The following is an 18447-nucleotide window of genomic DNA, read 5'->3' as shown; positions in this document are numbered from 1 at the left end:
ACTGTACTGTACTGTTAGATACACACAGTGTGTAATGTAATAGAGTTCACTGTACTGTACTGTTAGATACACACAGTGTGTAATGTAATAGAGTTTACTGTACTGTACTGTTAGATACACACAGTGTGTAATGTAATAGAGTTCACTGTACTGTACTGTTAGATACACACAGTGTGTAATAAATAGAGTTTACTGTACTGTACTGTTAGATACACACAGTGTGTAATAAATAGAGTTCACTGTACTGTACTGTTAGATACACACAGTGTGTAATGTAATAGAGTTTACTGTACTGTACTGTACTGTTAGATACACACAGTGTGTAATGTAATAGAGTTTACTGTACTGTACTGTTAGATACACACAGTGTGTAATAAATAGAGTTTACTGTACTGTACTGTTAGATACACACAGTGTGTAATGTAATAGAGTTTACTGTACTGTACTGTTAGATACACACAGTGTGTAATGTAATAGAGTTCACTGTACTGTACTGTTAGATACACACAGTGTGTAATGTAATAGAGTTTACTGTACTGTACTGTACTGTTAGATACACACAGTGTGTAATGTAATAGAGTTTACTGTACTGTACTGTACTGTTAGATACACACAGTGTGTAATGTAATAGAGTTCACTGTACTGTACTGTACTGTTAGATACACACAGTGTGTAATGTAATAGAGTTCACTGTACTGTACTGTACTGTTAGATACACACAGTGTGTAATGTAATAGAGTTCACTGTACTGTACTGTACTGTTAGATACACACAGTGTGTAATGTAATAGAGTTCACTGTACTGTACTGTTAGATACACACAGTGTGTAATGTAATAGAGTTTACTGTACTGTACTGTTAGATACACACAGTGTGTAATGTAATAGAGTTTACTGTACTGTACTGTTAGATACACACAGTGTGTAATGTAATAGAGTTTACTGTACTGTACTGTTAGATACACACAGTGTGTAATAAATAGAGTTCACTGTACTGTACTGTTAGATACACACAGTGTGTAATAAATAGAGTTCACTGTACTGTACTGTACTGTTAGATACACACAGTGTGTAATGTAATAGAGTTTACTGTACTGTACTGTACTGTTAGATACACACAGTGTGTAATGTAATAGAGTTCACTGTACTGTACTGTTAGATACACACAGTGTGTAATGTAATAGAGTTTACTGTACTGTACTGTACTGTTAGATACACACAGTGTGTAATGTAATAGAGTTCACTGTACTGTACTGTACTGTTAGATACACACAGTGTGTAATGTAATAGAGTTCACTGTACTGTACTGTACTGTTAGATACACACAGTGTGTAATGTAATAGAGTTCACTGTACTGTACTGTACTGTTAGATACACACAGTGTGTAATGTAATAGAGTTTACTGTACTGTACTGTACTGTTAGATACACACAGTGTGTAATGTAATAGAGTTCACTGTACTGTACTGTACTGTTAGATACACACAGTGTGTAATGTAATAGAGTTCACTGTACTGTACTGTACTGTTAGATACACACAGTGTGTAATGTAATAGAGTTCACTGTACTGTACTGTACTGTTAGATACACACAGTGTGTAATGTAATAGAGTTCACTGTACTGTACTGTTAGATACACACAGTGTGTAATGTAATAGAGTTTACTGTACTGTACTGTTAGATACACACAGTGTGTAATGTAATAGAGTTTACTGTACTGTACTGTTAGATACACACAGTGTGTAATGTAATAGAGTTTACTGTACTGTACTGTTAGATACACACAGTGTGTAATAAATAGAGTTCACTGTACTGTACTGTTAGATACACACAGTGTGTAATAAATAGAGTTCACTGTACTGTACTGTACTGTTAGATACACACAGTGTGTAATGTAATAGAGTTTACTGTACTGTACTGTTAGATACACACAGTGTGTAATGTAATAGAGTTTACTGTACTGTACTGTTAGATACACACAGTGTGTAATAAATAGAGTTTACTGTACTGTACTGTTAGATACACACAGTGTGTAATAAATAGAGTTCACTGTACTGTACTGTACTGTTAGATACACACAGTGTGTAATGTAATAGAGTTCACTGTACTGTACTGTTAGATACACACAGTGTGTAATGTAATAGAGTTCACTGTACTGTACTGTACTGTTAGATACACACAGTGTGTAATGTAATAGAGTTCACTGTACTGTACTGTACTGTTAGATACACACAGTGTGTAATGTAATAGAGTTCACTGTACTGTACTGTTAGATACACACAGTGTGTAATGTAATAGAGTTCACTGTACTGTACTGTTAGATACACACAGTGTGTAATGTAATAGAGTTCACTGTACTGTACTGTTAGATACACACAGTGTGTAATGTAATAGAGTTCACTGTACTGTACTGTACTGTTAGATACACACAGTGTGTAATGTAATAGAGTTTACTGTACTGTACTGTACTGTTAGATACACACAGTGTGTAATGTAATAAACACACACACACTCTTGTACAGATGCCTTATAATATTTGCATATTCAGGAATATGAACTGAAACACAGAACAGTTCTCTATCTGTATAACTTGTATAACATTAACTATCATTGTTATGCTGAAGATTTCCAACTTTACCTTCTGATCAAACCGATACTCGCTCACCTGACCATCGTTTTCCGCGTCTAACTGAAATCAAGACTTGGATGGCAATGACTTCCTACAGTTAAATGAAAACAAAACTGAGCTTTTCTTGCTGGTTTCTCATGAATCCATCAATTCACTTAAAAATCAGTTAGGCTCTCGGAGTAACCATTTGCAGAGTTACAGCTTGTCTTGATCCTCTGCTCCAACCTGATAAGCAAATTAATGCTGTTAATTTAATGCCAACTTCGATCTGTCGCAAGATTAAAACACTTTCTTTCTTGTAAGGACCTGAAGCTGAGATCCCTGCACTCGTTTCATCTCGGTCGGATTGCTGTGATTCACGCCGGCCTGCGCAGTCCGCAGTGTCTCAGAACGCAGCGCTCAGACTGATAACAGGAACAAAGAAAAGGATCATATTTCTCCTGTTCTCGCCTCATCGCACTGGCTCCGGAGCTGACTTTAAGATTCTTCTATTGGTGTCTAAGACACTGCACAAAATGGCTCCTGACTTTATCTGTGATCTTCGGCCGTACACGGATCCTCGGCCGCCAAGATCATGTGAACTTCTGTTATCTGTCCCTCGTTCACTGTAAATCTAAGAGAGATCAGGCTTTTTCTGTTGCTGCTCCTGGAACAGTCTACCTTTAAACATCAGCACTGCTCCAACACTGAGTGATTTAAAGGTAGTCTTAATACTCATTTTTATTCCTTAGCTTTTGATTAATTTAAATGTGTCGTTGTTATTGTCTTCGTTATCATTGTCGCTGGATTCTATATTTCTTATTACAACACACTCTGGGTCAACTGTTGTTGTGTTAAATGTGCTCTATAAATAAAGTTTGACTTACTAGTACAACACTCACACACTCACACACTCACACACTCACACACTCACACACACAGTCCCCTCGTATTTAAACAGTTCAGCATATGAAAATGAAGACACTAGCCAGAGGAGAACATGAGCTGAACCGTTAGCCAAAGACTTTCTGCTGTAAAAACTGACGTTCTCAGGAGAACGTTTGGGGAAAAGAACAAACGTATGGCTACACACACACACACACACACACACACACACACACACAATCAAATTTAGAAAATATCATTTTTTAGCTGCTGTCCTGTCTAATGAGCTGATTGGCGAGCGAGGAGAGCGTTCACGTCGTACTGTCTCTGACTAATTAAAATAAATGTCAGGAATGTTTGCTTTGCTGAAAACGGATGAAAAACGAACCTGAGCGTGACACAGAACAAACACGAACACTGATCGAGAGCACGGTCTAAAAATAGCAGCTTTTTGGAGGGAAAACAAGCTCCTGTTCCTGTTCCAGAGCTCAGAAATCCCGAGTTTTCTCAGTAAAAAGGACGGAGCCGTGAGGAGACGATCCGGACATGACCTTTCTCCTCCCAGTCCGTTCCGTCTTTCCATTTTCCTGCCGTGTTTATCTAATTTTCTCATCTACTTAATAGGTTTAACAGAGAGATCCGTTTCCATAGCAACTGACCCTGTCAATAGTGGTGAAGAGGAAATCCTTCCTAAGAGGCTTTTGAGAGGGAAAAAAATGTTCATAAAATAACTTCACACAAAATTCATCAGCAGGGTCTCTGTGCAAAAATAATAATGCTGCTAAATCATGTGTAAATAATTATTATAATAATAATAAATCAGTCTTCTGCTGTAACTAATCGCTCCCGGTTTCCTCTTCACTTCCCCTGAACGCTGTCATTACCAGTTCCAGCTCGCTTTCTTGCAATGTTTCTTTCTATTCAGCAAAACTAATGATTAATGTATGAAGTGACAACAGGCAGGGCGAGGCTCTCTAATTAACTCTGAGCTCGTTAAAGACAAAAGATCAAAAGGGACAAAAGGACAATTTACACCATGACTTGTGATCAAAGAGAGAAAGTGGAAAGTGAAATTAATTAGAAACAGCCTCAGTTCTTCATGGCACGGATTCCACAAGATGTTGGAAACATTCCTTTGAGATTCTGCTCCATGTTGAGATGATCGCATCACGCAATTCCTGCAGATTCTTCAGCTGCACTTTCATGCTGCGAGTCTCCCGTTTCACCACGAGTTCTCCCAAAGGTGTTCCACTGGACTCAGAGCCGGTGACTGGGAAGCCCACTGAAGATCACTGAACTCATCGTCATGTTCATGAAGCCAGTTTGAGACGACTTTTGCTTTGTGACATGGTGCATCATCATGCTGGAATGAAATCCATTAGAAGATGGTAAATTGTGGCCATGAAGAGAAGCACATGTTCAGCAACAATACTCAAATACATTCAATCCATGACTGATTCATTATTAATGAGCCCAAAGTGTGCCAAGAAAACATTCCCCACACCATCGCACCACCTCCACCAGCCTGGACTGGTGACACAAGGCAGGTTTGGTCCATGGATTCATGCTGTTGGTGCTGAATTCTGACTCCACCATCTGTGTTCCTCAGCAGAAATCCAGATTCATCAGACCAGGCTACGTTTCTCCAGTCTTCTCTGGTCCAGTTGTGGTGAGCCCGTGCCCACTGCAGCCTCAGCTTTCTGTTCCTGGCTGACAGAAGTGGAACCTGATGTGATCTTCTGCTGTCGTAGCCCATGGTAGCTCAGTGGTTAAGACGTAGGACTTCTGATTGGAAGGTTGAGAGATTAAATCCCAGCACCACCAAGCTACCACTGCTGGGCCCCTGAGCAAGGCCTTTAACCCTCAACTGTTGTATAATGATGAGAGTTGTATAAATGAGATAATTGTAAGTCGCACTGGATAAGGGGATCTGCCAAATGCCGTAAATGTAAATCTGCCTCAAGGTTCGATGTGTTGTGCATTCTGAGATGCTCTTCTGCTCACTGAAATTGTACAGAGTGATTATCTGAGTTACTGTAGCCTTTCTGAGCAGACTGGCCATTCTCTGCTGATCTCTCCCATCAACAAGGCGTTTCTGTCCACAGAGCTGCTGCTCACTGGATGTTTTTTCTTTATTGCACCATTCTGAGTAAACTCTAGAGACTGTTGTGTGTGAAAATCCCAGGAGATCAGCAGTTACAGAAATACTCACACCAAACCACCAGGCACCAACAATCATGCCACAGTCAGAATCACTGAGATCACACTTTTCCCCGTTCTGATGGCTGATGTGAATGTTACCTGAAGCTGCTGGGTGAATCTGCATGGTGTACAGGTGTTCCTAATAAAGTGCTCAGTGAGTGTATACACAAGTTTCTGAGTATCCTCAGTATGAGCAGAGATGTGTGTGTGTGTGTGTGTGTGTGTGTGTGTGTGTGTGTGTGTGTAGGTGCAATCTGATAGGTGCAAAAACAGATTTCTTTATCTAATCAGTTTTCACCACGAGGCGTCACGTTTTTATTTACTTTTTTGTCATGTCGTGAAATGATGTGTTTGCTGTATTGTCCATCCTTAATACACAGGTATGTATGTAGTCTCTCACACACTCACACACACACTCACTCACACACACACACACACACACACACACACACACACACACACACACACAGTGAGAGTGAGAGAGAGAGAGAGAAAACATTTACAGGTCTCTTACCTTAAGAATTTAATCTCCTCCTCTGTTGCTATGGGACTCGCCTCAGAAACAGAAGACTTCTGTTCTTTCAGAGCCTCCAGTTCCACAGCAACCTGACACACACACACACACACACACACAAACACACACACACACACACACACACACAGAGGCACGCACACACACACACACACACACACACACACACACTTTGTCATGCTTGCTGATAAACATATGAATGATGGAGATGTGTTTTCACTGTAAGGGAACATTCCGTGTTCCTCATTTCACAGGTTCTCTCTCAGTCTATTGCGTGCACACACACACACACACACACACACACACACCATGTAAACACCACACACTGTGTTAGTGTGGTTGCTACGGCGATGTGGAAGACTTTACTAAATGAGTAGCAGACTGAATGTCATTGTCATTGTCTGGTTTTGTTTGTAGTTTGTGCTTCTATTAAATATTCACGTGTCGTGTGTGTAGTGAGGAAATTACACACGTCAGCTGTTCAGAAGTCACATGAGAGTTGCGCGAGAGGGCGGAGTTTGTCTCAGAGGCGTGTCTCATGTGAGAGTTGTGTGAGGGGGCGGAGTTTGTCTCAGAGGCGTGTCTCATGTGAGAGTTGTGTGAGAGGGCGGAGTTTGTCTCAGAGGCGTGTCTCAGTGATTTGCGATATTGACCTGTTGTCGTGTGTGGTGTCAGCTCGAGTGAGGAGCGGGGTCAAGTCCAGCGCCTCTGTGTGACAGTTTGATGTAACTGCATGACGTCACGCTGACGTTTATAAGCGTACACTCCCCTCACTCACGCACACCGCACGTGTCTGTGTGAAGGACAGCAAGCTAATAACAGACACACTAACACTGCTAAATCACTTTATTTTACTGCATTTATTCTTAAACATAGAGCAGATTATCTTATTAAAAATAACACATTTTATTCCGTTTATTTTACCAGACTAAATTTATTAAAATTCAGTCACTTATTTTTTTCCTTTATTTTTTACAGACTTGATGAATTTATTAAACTATTTTACTGCATTTATTTTTACAGAGCAAATTAATGCTTTATTAAAATTCATTAATTACTTTATTCTATTTATTTTGATAGACTAAATTTATTAAAATGCTGTTAAATTACTTTATTAAAATTCAGTCATTCATTTTTTTTACTGCATTTATATTTACAGGCTAAATCAATTTAAATGACTAATGACTGAATTAAATGGATTTTGCTTTATTTATCTAATTATTTAATTTATTTATTTAGTTTTTTCCCAGAGCCCACATTCCTTGGGGATTGTTTGGCTCACACGAGCGAGGCTTGTGAATCCACAGGAAAGTTCCCTAGATGAAGTTGGTATGAAGCGAAAGGAACGGCTTTATTCAGCTGTTTGAGTGGAAAACGCAGTAAAGGCGTCTCTCGCGATTACTGTGGCACGGAGTTAAAGATCCTAAAAGTCCTGATAAGGCGTAAATGTCAGCGCCTGTGTGCTAAAGTTTGTGTGTAATTTATACACAGCACTGAGTCATTTATCACTTATATCATCATCACAAAATGGTGGCTTGGAGTTGTGCACTTCTGCAGGAAATGTCTGCTGTCCTGCCACTGGCAGAGCGCCGACACGTCACTGAGGCGCGACGGCGCGCTCTGAGGAGGAGCACCAGCGAGCTCTGCCACAGAAATGGGGCAAATCAAAGCGGAAATCTGGGCCAAGGCTCCCAGAAGCACTCGGGTCCAGAAGTGTTGGAGCGAGTGTCAGCGTGAGCGCTTCAACATTTAACACCGTGACATCGTGAGGAACCTGGAACTCCTGCAGGGCCGCTGCTGAATAACGAGCACGCTGGAGGCTCAGCGCCGCGCCGCCCACGCTACAGCCGCGCGAATCCAGCGCTTTCAAAACCGCTGAACCACGTTTGAGAAAAAAACATAAAAGATAGCTAGAAATAAAAAAGAAACAAAAGCAGCGTTAACCATCGAGTTTTTCTGTGTCGCAGCTTAAAGCGCTCAGAAACTACTCCAGCACCATCACACCACGTCACACTGAACTCTGATTGGTCAGAAGATGTTGATTAGTTCTCTACAACAGCAGCTCCGACAGTAGCGCAGGTTTATATTAATGCACTCGCTCTGATACGTTACCGTTTCTATAGCAACAGCTCATTCACAGTTATTAACCAATTCAGCAATACAAAACATGATTCAGTGTGTGTGAGTAAGGGTGTGTGTGTGTGTGTGTAAGAGTGTGTTAGTAAGTGAGGTGTGTGTGTGTGCGTGAGGTGTGTGTGTGAGTGTAAGAGTGTGTGTTAGTAAGTGAGGTGTGTGTGTGTGCGTGAGGTGTGTGTGTGAGTGTAAGAGTGTGTGTTAGTAAGTGAGGTGTGTGTAAGTCAGGTGTGTGTGCGTGTGTGTGTGTGTGTGTGTGTGTGTGTAAGAGTGTGTTAGTAAGTGAGGTGTGTGTGTGTGCGTGAGGTGTGTGTGTGAGTGTAAGAGTGTGTGTTAGTAAGTGAGGTGTGTGTAAGTCAGGTGTGTGTGCGTGTGTGTGTGTGTGTGTGTGTGTGTGTAAGAGTGTGTGTTAGTAAGTGAGGTGTGTGTGTGCGTGAGGTGTGTGTGTGAGTGTATGTGAGTGTGTAAGAGTGTGTGTGTGTAAGAGTGTGTGTGTGCGTGAGGTGTGTGTGTGTGTGTATGTGAGTGTGTAAGAGTGTGTGTGTGTGTGCGTGAGGTGTGTGTGTGTGTGTGTACCTGTTGTGCTTGCAGTTTGTAGGTTCCAGCCTCCTCCTGAGCTTTACTAAGCTGAATCTGCCACAACAGGGAAGAGGAAGAAACACAGAGCAGTGTATTATAAACTCCTTATATTTATCAGAATCCGTATCCTGATGTGTGTGTGTGTCTGTGAGAGTGTGTGAGTGTGTGTGTGTGTGTGTGTGAGAGTGAGTGTGTGTTGCCGTGTTGGAGTGAGAGTGTGTGAGTGTGTGTGTGTGTGTGTGTGTGTGTGAGAGAGTGTGTGAGTGTGTGTGAGAGTGAGTGTGTGTGTGTGTGTGAGTGTGTGTGTGAGAGTGTGTAAGTGTGTGTGTGAGAGAGTGTGTGTGAGTGTGTGTGAGTGTGTGTGAGTGTGTGTGTGTGTGTGTGTGTGAGTGTGTGTGTGCGTGTTGGAGTGAGAGTGTGTGAGTGTGTGTGAGTGTGTGTGTGAGAGAGTGTGTGAGTGTGTGTGTGTGAGAGTGCGTAAGTGTGTGTGTGAGAGAGTGTGTGTGTGTGTGAGAGAGTGTGTGTGTGAGAGAGTATGCGAGTGTGTGAGTGTGTGTGTGCGTGTGTGTGTGTGAGTGTGCGTGTGTGTGTGCGAGTGTGAGTGTGTGTGTGTGTGTGTGTGTGTGTGTGTGTGTGTGTGTGTGTGAGTGTGTGTGTGTGTGTGTGTGTGAGAGTGTGAGTGTGAGAGAGTGTGTGTGAGTGTGTGTGTGTGTGTGTGTGTGTGTGAGAGTGTGTGAGTGTGTGTATGTGAGAGAGTGTGAGAGTGTGAGTGTGTGTGTGTGAGAGTGTGAGAGTGTGAGTGTGTGTGTGTGAGAGAGAGAGAGTGTGAGTGAGTGTAACAGGAATTCAGATCTTCACCTCCATCTCAGCGTTGTGGTTCTGGACTTTCTGCAGCATCTCCTCAGCTTCTTTAACTCTGCGTGTGAGCTGAGGAGAGTACTCGCTAGCTGCTAGCTCACTGTCATACGACTCCAGTATCGCCCTCATACCGTCACGCTCCTGACACACACACACACACACACACACACACACACACACAATTACATCACATAAAGTGGTAGATTTCTAAACATGAGCCTGCTAACTCTCCACAGCAACACACCACGACAGTGTAGGAAAGAAAACAGCTACGAATAATAAAACGCCCAATAAACCCGAACATCACGTGCTAACGTGTGCTCATTCCTTCTTCCTGTGGATTAAGTAAGAGTACGACACGTTTTATTCTCCGTTTGTCTATTAAAGACGACAAATAAAAACAAAGACTGAAAGAAAACTAATGGTGCGAGCGCACAGCGCCTGTGTGTGTGATTGTGCGGTGTGAAGATCTCATTTTAGAGTCGATTAAACAGAAAATCTCGCCCCGAAGCCACGGCCCGAAAGATCAATAACACCTCGTGATTCATTATCCAGAGGAGCGTTAAATGAACAAAAATCACAAAACACACAGACTAGAGTGTGTAGCAGGTAGTGCGGGAAAACGTCCTCATTTACACACAAACACAAAGCCGACGTTATCTGTCACTCTGTGTGCAGATTGTTCATGTCTGCCTCCGCATCCTGTAGTTCTACTCTCAACACGTCTGATCTAATATTCACGTCTGATCGAAGATTCACGTCTGATCAAAGATTCCAGAATAAAAACGTGTGGATTCCTTTCAGCGAACGTGACAAAAGTGTCTCCTGCTTCTAAACAGTATCCTCTTATCTGAGACGCTTTGCTGCTCATCATCGCCTAGTACTCTGCGAGGTCCTGATTTAATGATCCAGAACCGTTTCAGGTTCCAGGAGAGTAGATGTGGGGAAGGGGGCGGGGCTTCCAGGGGCTCAGTTCATATCAGCGAGTTCAAAACACCTACACAACTGTCAATCACTCCTGATTGGCATGTCCTCCGTGGGTTTATCGGAGAGATAAGATGAATTCCGCGTGTGTTTGAGTGATATCTCGTTAAGGCGTACTCTGATATTAAAACGTGTTTACAGAAAGCCTAGATACAGTTAGAAAGTTAAGAGAAACATTTAGTAAACATGATTTAATCGTCTTTGTACAAACTGATCAGACCTTCGTAAGGAGCAGAACTCTCTTCTGCAGGCGGCGGACCAGCGCGTCCTGGTTTTCTCGCTTCTTCTGCTCCTCCAGAGCTTTGGTGCGAGACTCGGCCGTCTCGGACTGCAGCTGCGCGCGAGTCTTCTCCAACGTGCGAATGCTGAGGGACAGAGAGAAGGACGTGAGGACGCGTGAGAGAACGAAAGAGAAACAGACGGTCTCTCAGTGAGGGATGTAAAGAGGTCACATCTGTAAAGGTGTACATCAGTCTGCACATCCAGATGTTCACTGCAGACAGGTGGAGAATTCACCGCTGCGTTCCTCTGCGTTCCTTTAAAAACATTTCATAGGCTGTTGAACAGTAATATAGAAGAGCATAAAGCAGTGAGTAATCGCAGTTAAGCAGCACAGCGGTGTGTGTTTTCATGTGGTGAAGAATCAATGAGCAGTACACAACACTGACACACAGACATGTTTGTGTTTTTCACTAAATAACTCCTGAATTCTGAAACCGTGAGCTGCTGACTCGCTTCATCTCCCCAAATTAGACTTATTTCCATTTCTCACGCGCTCCTGCGTCTGCTCGCTGCTGCTGCTTCTTTAGCATTTAAATTAATTAGCCTTCAAGGAGTCGCAGATAATGCTAATATTTCACACACAGGACTGCTGCGTTACTTTCAAAACATTGAGATTTCTTTAAATATTTATTGTTTAGGTTGCAAAGCTTGCAAACAGGAAATGTACATTCTCTCCCAATCCATCACAGCGCTCTGATTAAACCTGCGGCTTCCTCGCGCGACTGTGACGCAGGAGATTAGAGTGATGTTGTGCAGCTAAATAAAAATGTTGCTCAGCACTTTCACCTGAAGACATTTTCACTTGAGGCACTTTGTGATTTTTATGTCAACATTAAAATCATAAGGTTATACATCAGAAGCCCCGAAAACTACACGGACACTGAGCTACAGCTGAGAACCGTTTATCATTATCAGTCCCGATCCGATACCAAAACGATCTTTCAACATCTTATCGACTCAACAAAGCGCACGGTACTGCGTCCACTACGGATCGTATCGGGTTACTGCTCTGGGACGGTCCTCTCTCCTCTGTTACGTCATAGCTAACAGGTACTGAAGAGAATATCAGTGTTTATGCATACACAGGGTTTGATATGATGGCTGAATGCTAGCTAATATAGCTATAAATGCTACAGTATATGTTTTGAGGTCAATCTTTCCTTCCTTCCTTCATGTTCCTTCCTCTTTTCCTGGTGTGTGTCAGGATGGGAGCAGGCTGAGAAGCTCAGTGCAGATTCCAGCTCTGTGGAATTCCCAGACGTTCCCAAGCCGACTGTGAGATATTATTTCTCCAGCAGGTCCTGGTTCTGCTGATGGAAGCCTCATCGCAATCCGTGTGTCTTTCCAATTAAACACCTGAACTGACCCCAGGTGAATTTTAATAAAATTTTAATATAGAAACATTAAAAAGGGCCTCTGAGGTCAACCTCGAGTCACAGCGTCACAGCAAAGGAGCTGAACTGCAAATGTGACCTTTTTTCTTTTCATTTTAAAGAAAATGTACAAAAGTGGAAGTCTAGGTCTTTTTCCATTATGGAGTATTTTTGCATAAAGATGACTAAGAATAAATAAAACGGTCCAGATATTTTTTAAACATGCGATATGTTAAATAAAAATGCATTTCTAACAGTTTAAATGCTGACGCTAGCAGCACAACTGTCTCTAAAGTGTCTTCAATCAACACTTTGTACTTCACAAGAAATTATAAAATGACTAAAACGTGGAAAATGATAGCACAATTTAAAAAACATCTCTGAAGACAATAACAGCAGTCTCATTAGTGTCACGATTCATAATTAGCAAATTCTAAGCACCCTAAAGAGTCTGGAGCCCATTAGAGAGAGCTGACACCAGAATTCTCGTCTGACTGAACCACTGAAGCAACCAAATGTGCGCCGCAGACATATGGCAGCTTCCGTGGACCGAATACCGTCGGAATTACAGAACACACAAAAGAGTGAGAACGAGACAACAAGCTGAAAGAAAATATCCCAGCGTTTGAAGATCACTCAGAGCGACGCTATACCCATTAAATAAAATGTAAAGAACACGGCACGTCTGAGACGCTGAAACCTAGCGGAGACCGTCCACTGGAATTCAGTGAGCAGGTGAAGAGGAGATTAGTCAGAGACACAACCAAGAGGAACTCTGAAAGAGCTGGAGAGATCCACAGCTCAGATGGAGAAGCTGAACATTCGACTGGACTTTATGGAAGAGTAGAAAGCCGTAACAAATCCTGTTTGGTGTAAACATGTGGAAAAGGTTCTGTGCTCAGATCAGACCTAAAACTGAACTTTTTGTTTTCACAAAGCACTACGTTTAACTGAAACCCAACACTGCTCATCAGCCTGAGAACACCATCCCACTGTGAAGCATGGTGGTGGTAGTTCCATGCTGTTGGGACGCTTCTCATCAACAGGGACTGGGCAAGATGGATGGAACTAAGTACAGGGCAATTTTAGAACATTCTATCAAAGCTACACCTGAAGATCTTTAAATGGCTCAGTCAAAGCCCAGACCTCGACCTGTTCACCAACAACAACAACGCTCTCCATCATGGCTTACAGAGTTTGAGCAATTTTCCGGGTGAAAACATCAGAATCCAAAGAAACAAATCCCAGCTGTGATTACAGCCAAAGGTGGGGAGTGAGGGAGTGAATACTTATTCAACCACAAAAAGGGCTGCTTTTTTTGTTTAATTAACCTCTGTGTCTCAACTGTAAAAAATCTATTTCAATTTTGGGATGAAACGCTACAAAACGTTATGCAACAGACTGCACGTGATTTTTCAGACACAGGTCGTGTGTTTCAGACGGAGAACACTGCTGTGCGTCATGTTTCCTTTCTCTCTCTGACTGTTTGTTGTGTTTGACACGTATTTATTCCTCCTTCCCCAGTACAGTGCCGTGATCTTTCGCTTTAGGACAGGTGAGAATGAAAGCGTGTGTTTAACGGAGCAGTCCTGTTATACGTGGTGAACAGTCTTATTTACGAGGATCTATTTAAACATCTGGTCAGGAGCGTATCATCGCTCGTGTGTAGGTTTGTGTGCTTTTGATTTCTCTGCTCTCCTTTTACCAGTTTAAAAAATTCTCATTAGTGATTTAATCATTCAGAACCAACAGACTTAAAGCAGTGTTCTTTCCTTCCATCTTTCCTTCTTTCCTTCTTGCCGTGTTCTTTCCTTCCGGTTTGCTGAGAGAGCAGGAGAGGAGAGGTGTAATGATATTAGCAGCTGTACAGTCAGGAGCTCGAGGAGAAAAGTCTCCACGAGTCAGCGAGAAGTTTACGCTGAATTCCTTAAACCCTGATTCCTGAATTCTCTTTACACAGGAACTAGCTGTGTTACACTCAGCACCTGATCTGCATTAAATCACTTCCCACCAACAGGAAATATTCAATCAGAAAACTTTGAAGGAGGAAATACTTCGCGCAGCTTCTTTCCGTGACGATGATACACTGTCTAATCTACTGCTGTAGTGCTGCTGATCCTCAGACTGAGACACACTTCAGCGTACTGACTCCCGTCATCCTGAATTTTAGCCAATTAACCTTCACGGACAGATTAATAATCCTGGCCTGTGGGCTTCACACGCTTTCACACGTGGATGGAATAACACATCATCGCTCATTGTTTTGCTCATACGGTGCATTTTTCTTTCAGAAAAACAAGACTTACATTACATAATACAATCGTAGATTATTGATTAATTGTTGTTAACATGACTTACAGTGTAATTCTGCTCTGAAGCTAATGATTTGTTCATGTTTATGAGTCTAATTTTAAAAGTGCCAAAAAGGACATTAATGAGAAGCCTAATCAGTGGTGCAGGTCGATAATCTCGCTCATGTTCGCTGTAGACAAACTGGCTTTCACTACACGCTACATAAATCCCACACCGCAAGTTTCAGCTATAAACGCTGCGCTGTAAATGGACCACAGCCAGTCGAATAAACCCGTCCCTTTATTCGCTGATATTGTGTGTGAGGAATGTAATCGTGTGTTTCTTACTAACACTGATCATATCAGTACGCACGCTGCTGTGGATAATCATTTCTGTAAATATAGTCCTGTTGTCCTGAAACACATGAAATTCTCTGCTTCAATAAAACCTGAAAGGTGTTTCCAATAAAACACGCTACTTCAGCGCGAGCCTTAATGTTCATCATCATGCAGTTAATTAAACCAAAGCACAGGAAAGTCACACAGCGTGTTTTTTACAGCGAACATCTGTGTTAAAGTCATCAGTTAACCCCGTCATAACCATAGAGACCATAGAGACTATAGAGACTATAGAGACTATAGAGATCATAGAGACTATAGAGACTATAGAGATCATAGAGACTATAGAGATCATAGAGACCATAGAGACTATAGAGACTATAGAGACTATAGAGATCATAGAGACTATAGAGACTATAGAGATCATAGAGACTATAGAGATCATAGAGACCATAGAGACTATAGAGACAGCCCTCTTCCTTATTCATACAGTTTAAACATAACACTTATATCTCACACCTACACACAACAAAGTCTACTGGACCGACAGAACAGTACACACTACAGCTACACACTGCAGCTACACACTGCAGCTACGCACTACAGCTACACACTGCAGCTACACACTGCAGCTACACACTACACAAAAAATAAAAAGAAACAAGTGAAAATGAACACAAGAAAAATACAAGCAAATTTATCTAATACTTATTTTGAATGTATAGTGTGTATTGTGTAGCATGTAGTGTGTTGTGTGTAGCGTATAGTGTGTAGTGTGTTGTGTGTAGTGTGTTGTGTATAGTGTGCACTGTATAGCGTGTAGTGTGTAGCATGTAGTATATAGTGTGTAGTGTGTTGTGTATAGTGTGTATTGTATAGCGTGTAGTGTGTTGTGTATTGTATAGCGTGTAGTGTGTAGCATGTAGTGTGTAGGGTGTTGTGTGTAGTGTGTTGTGTGTAGTCTGTATTGTGTAGCATGTAGCGTGTAGTGTGTAGCGTGTATTGTATAGTGTGCTGTGTGTAGCGTGTATTGTATAGTGTGCTGTGTGTAGCGTGTATTGTATAGTGTGCTGTGTGTATTGTATAGTGTGCTGTGTGTAGCGTGTAGTGTGCTGTGTGTAGCGTGTATTGTATAGTGTGCTGTGTGTAGCGTGTATTGTATAGTGTGCTGTGTGTATTGTATAGTGTGCTGTGTGTAGCGTGTATTGTATAGTGTGCTGTGTGTATTGTATAGTGTGCTGTGTGTAGCGTGTAGTGTGCTGTGTGTAGCGTGTAGTGTATAGTGTGCTGTGTGTAGCGTGTGGTGTGCTGTGTGTGTAGCGTGTATTGTATAGTGTGCTGTGTGTAGCGTGTATTGTATAGTGTGCTGTGTGTAGCGTGCAGTGTGCTGTGTGTAGCGTGTAGTGTGTAGCGTGTATTGTATAGTGTGCTGTGTGTAGCGTGTATTGTATAGTGTGCTGTGTGTAGCGTGTATTGTATAGTGTGCTGTGTGTAGCGTGCAGTGTGCTGTGTGTAGCGTGTAGTGTGTAGCGTGTATTGTATAGTGTGCTGTGTGTAGCGTGTATTGTATAGTGTGCTGTGTGTAGCGTGCAGTGTGCTGTGTGTAGCGTGTAGTGTGTAGCGTGTATTGTATAGTGTGCTGTGTGTAGCGTGTATTGTATAGTGTGCTGTGTGTAGCGTGTATTGTATAGTGTGCTGTGTGTATTGTATAGTGTGCTGTGTGTAGCGTGTAGTGTGCTGTGTGTAGCGTGTATTGTATAGTGTGCTGTGTGTAGCGTGTATTGTATAGTGTGCTGTGTGTAGCGTGTAGTGTGTAGCGTGTATTGTATAGTGTGCTGTGTGTAGCGTGTATTGTATAGTGTGCTGTGTGTAGCGTGCAGTGTGCTGTGTGTAGCGTGTATTGTATAGTGTGCTGTGTGTAGCGTGTATTGTATAGTGTGCTGTGTGTAGCGTGTAGTGTGTAGCGTGTGGTGTGCTGTGTGTAGCGTGTATTGTATAGTGTGCTGTGTGTAGCGTGTAGTGTGCTGTGTGTAGCGTGTATTGTATAGTGTGCTGTGTGTAGCGTGTAGTGTGTAGCGTGTATTGTATAGTGTGCTGTGTGTAGCGTGTATTGTATAGTGTGCTGTGTGTAGCGTGCAGTGTGCTGTGTGTAGCGTGTAGTGTGTAGCGTGTATTGTATAGTGTGCTGTGTGTAGCGTGTATTGTATAGTGTGCTGTGTGTAGCGTGCAGTGTGCTGTGTGTAGCGTGTATTGTATAGTGTGCTGTGTGTAGCGTGTATTGTATAGTGTGCTGTGTGTAGCGTGCAGTGTGCTGTGTGTAGCGTGTAGTGTGTAGCGTGTATTGTATAGTGTGCTGTGTGTAGCGTGTATTGTATAGTGTGCTGTGTGTAGCGTGCAGTGTGCTGTGTGTAGCGTGTAGTGTGTAGCGTGTATTGTATAGTGTGCTGTGTGTAGCGTGTATTGTATAGTGTGCTGTGTGTAGCGTGTATTGTATAGTGTGCTGTGTGTAGCGTGCAGTGTGCTGTGTGTAGCGTGTAGTGTGTAGCGTGTATTGTATAGTGTGCTGTGTGTAGCGTGTATTGTATAGTGTGCTGTGTGTATTGTATAGTGTGCTGTGTGTAGCGTGTAGTGTGCTGTGTGTAGCGTGTATTGTATAGTGTGCTGTGTGTAGCGTGTGGTGTGCTGTGTGTGTAGCGTGTATTGTATAGTGTGCTGTGTGTAGCGTGTATTGTATAGTGTGCTGTGTGTAGCGTGCAGTGTGCTGTGTGTAGCGTGTGGTGTGCTGTGTGTAGCGTGTATTGTATAGTGTGCTGTGTGTAGCGTGTGGTGTGCTGTGTGTAGCGTGTATTGTATAGTGTGCTGTGTGTAGCGTGTAGTGTGCTGTGTGTAGCGTGTAGTGTGCTGTATGTAGCGTGTAGTGTGCTGTGTGTAGCGTGTAGTGTGTAGCGTGTATTGTATAGTGTGTTGTGTGTAGCGTGTGGTGTGCTGTGTGTGTCGTGTGGTGTGCTGTGTGTGTCGTGTGTTGCGTTTCGTACGTGCTCGTCAGAGAGTAGTTCTGCTGTTTCAGACTCAGCTCTCTCTGCTGGATCTGCATCACCTCCCTGGACAAGTCCTCCGGCTTCCTGCGGAGAAAACGAATAAATCACGTAACATCCGATACAACAATCGCTCTTCATACGGCGAATCTCACACAAACACCCGGCGTTACTGACGTTCGCGCTGACGCGGAGTGAAATTACCTTCACGTCGCAATCCAGAACACTCTACACTGCTTAGTGTTATTATTACCTCATTATCCTCCGACAGTAAACAAACAAACAAACAAACAAACAGTTTGCTGCGAGTAGTGATTAAGGAGTTAACGGATATTTGTGTTGCCTCTTGG

The 18447-nt window shown here is 42.5% G+C and overlaps 1 protein-coding gene across 1 annotated transcript in view; it reads right to left on the bottom strand.

The window, feature by feature from the left end:
• The window catches only part of mad1l1 (mitotic arrest deficient 1 like 1), a 49838-nt gene that overhangs the window by 22451 nt on the left and 8940 nt on the right, over positions 1–18447 (bottom strand). Inside the window, 5 exon segments of the mRNA XM_053229948.1 lie at positions 6206–6297; positions 8933–8989; positions 9794–9934; positions 10998–11142; positions 18098–18184. Coding sequence (XP_053085923.1) covers positions 6206–6297; positions 8933–8989; positions 9794–9934; positions 10998–11142; positions 18098–18184 — 522 coding nt within the window.

Source organism: Pangasianodon hypophthalmus, chromosome 26 (assembly GCF_027358585.1).
Source record: "Pangasianodon hypophthalmus isolate fPanHyp1 chromosome 26, fPanHyp1.pri, whole genome shotgun sequence".
Lineage (NCBI taxonomy): Eukaryota > Metazoa > Chordata > Actinopteri > Siluriformes > Pangasiidae > Pangasianodon > Pangasianodon hypophthalmus.
Note: the sequence above shows the minus strand (reverse complement) of the source record. Positions and strands in the feature narration are given on the sequence as shown.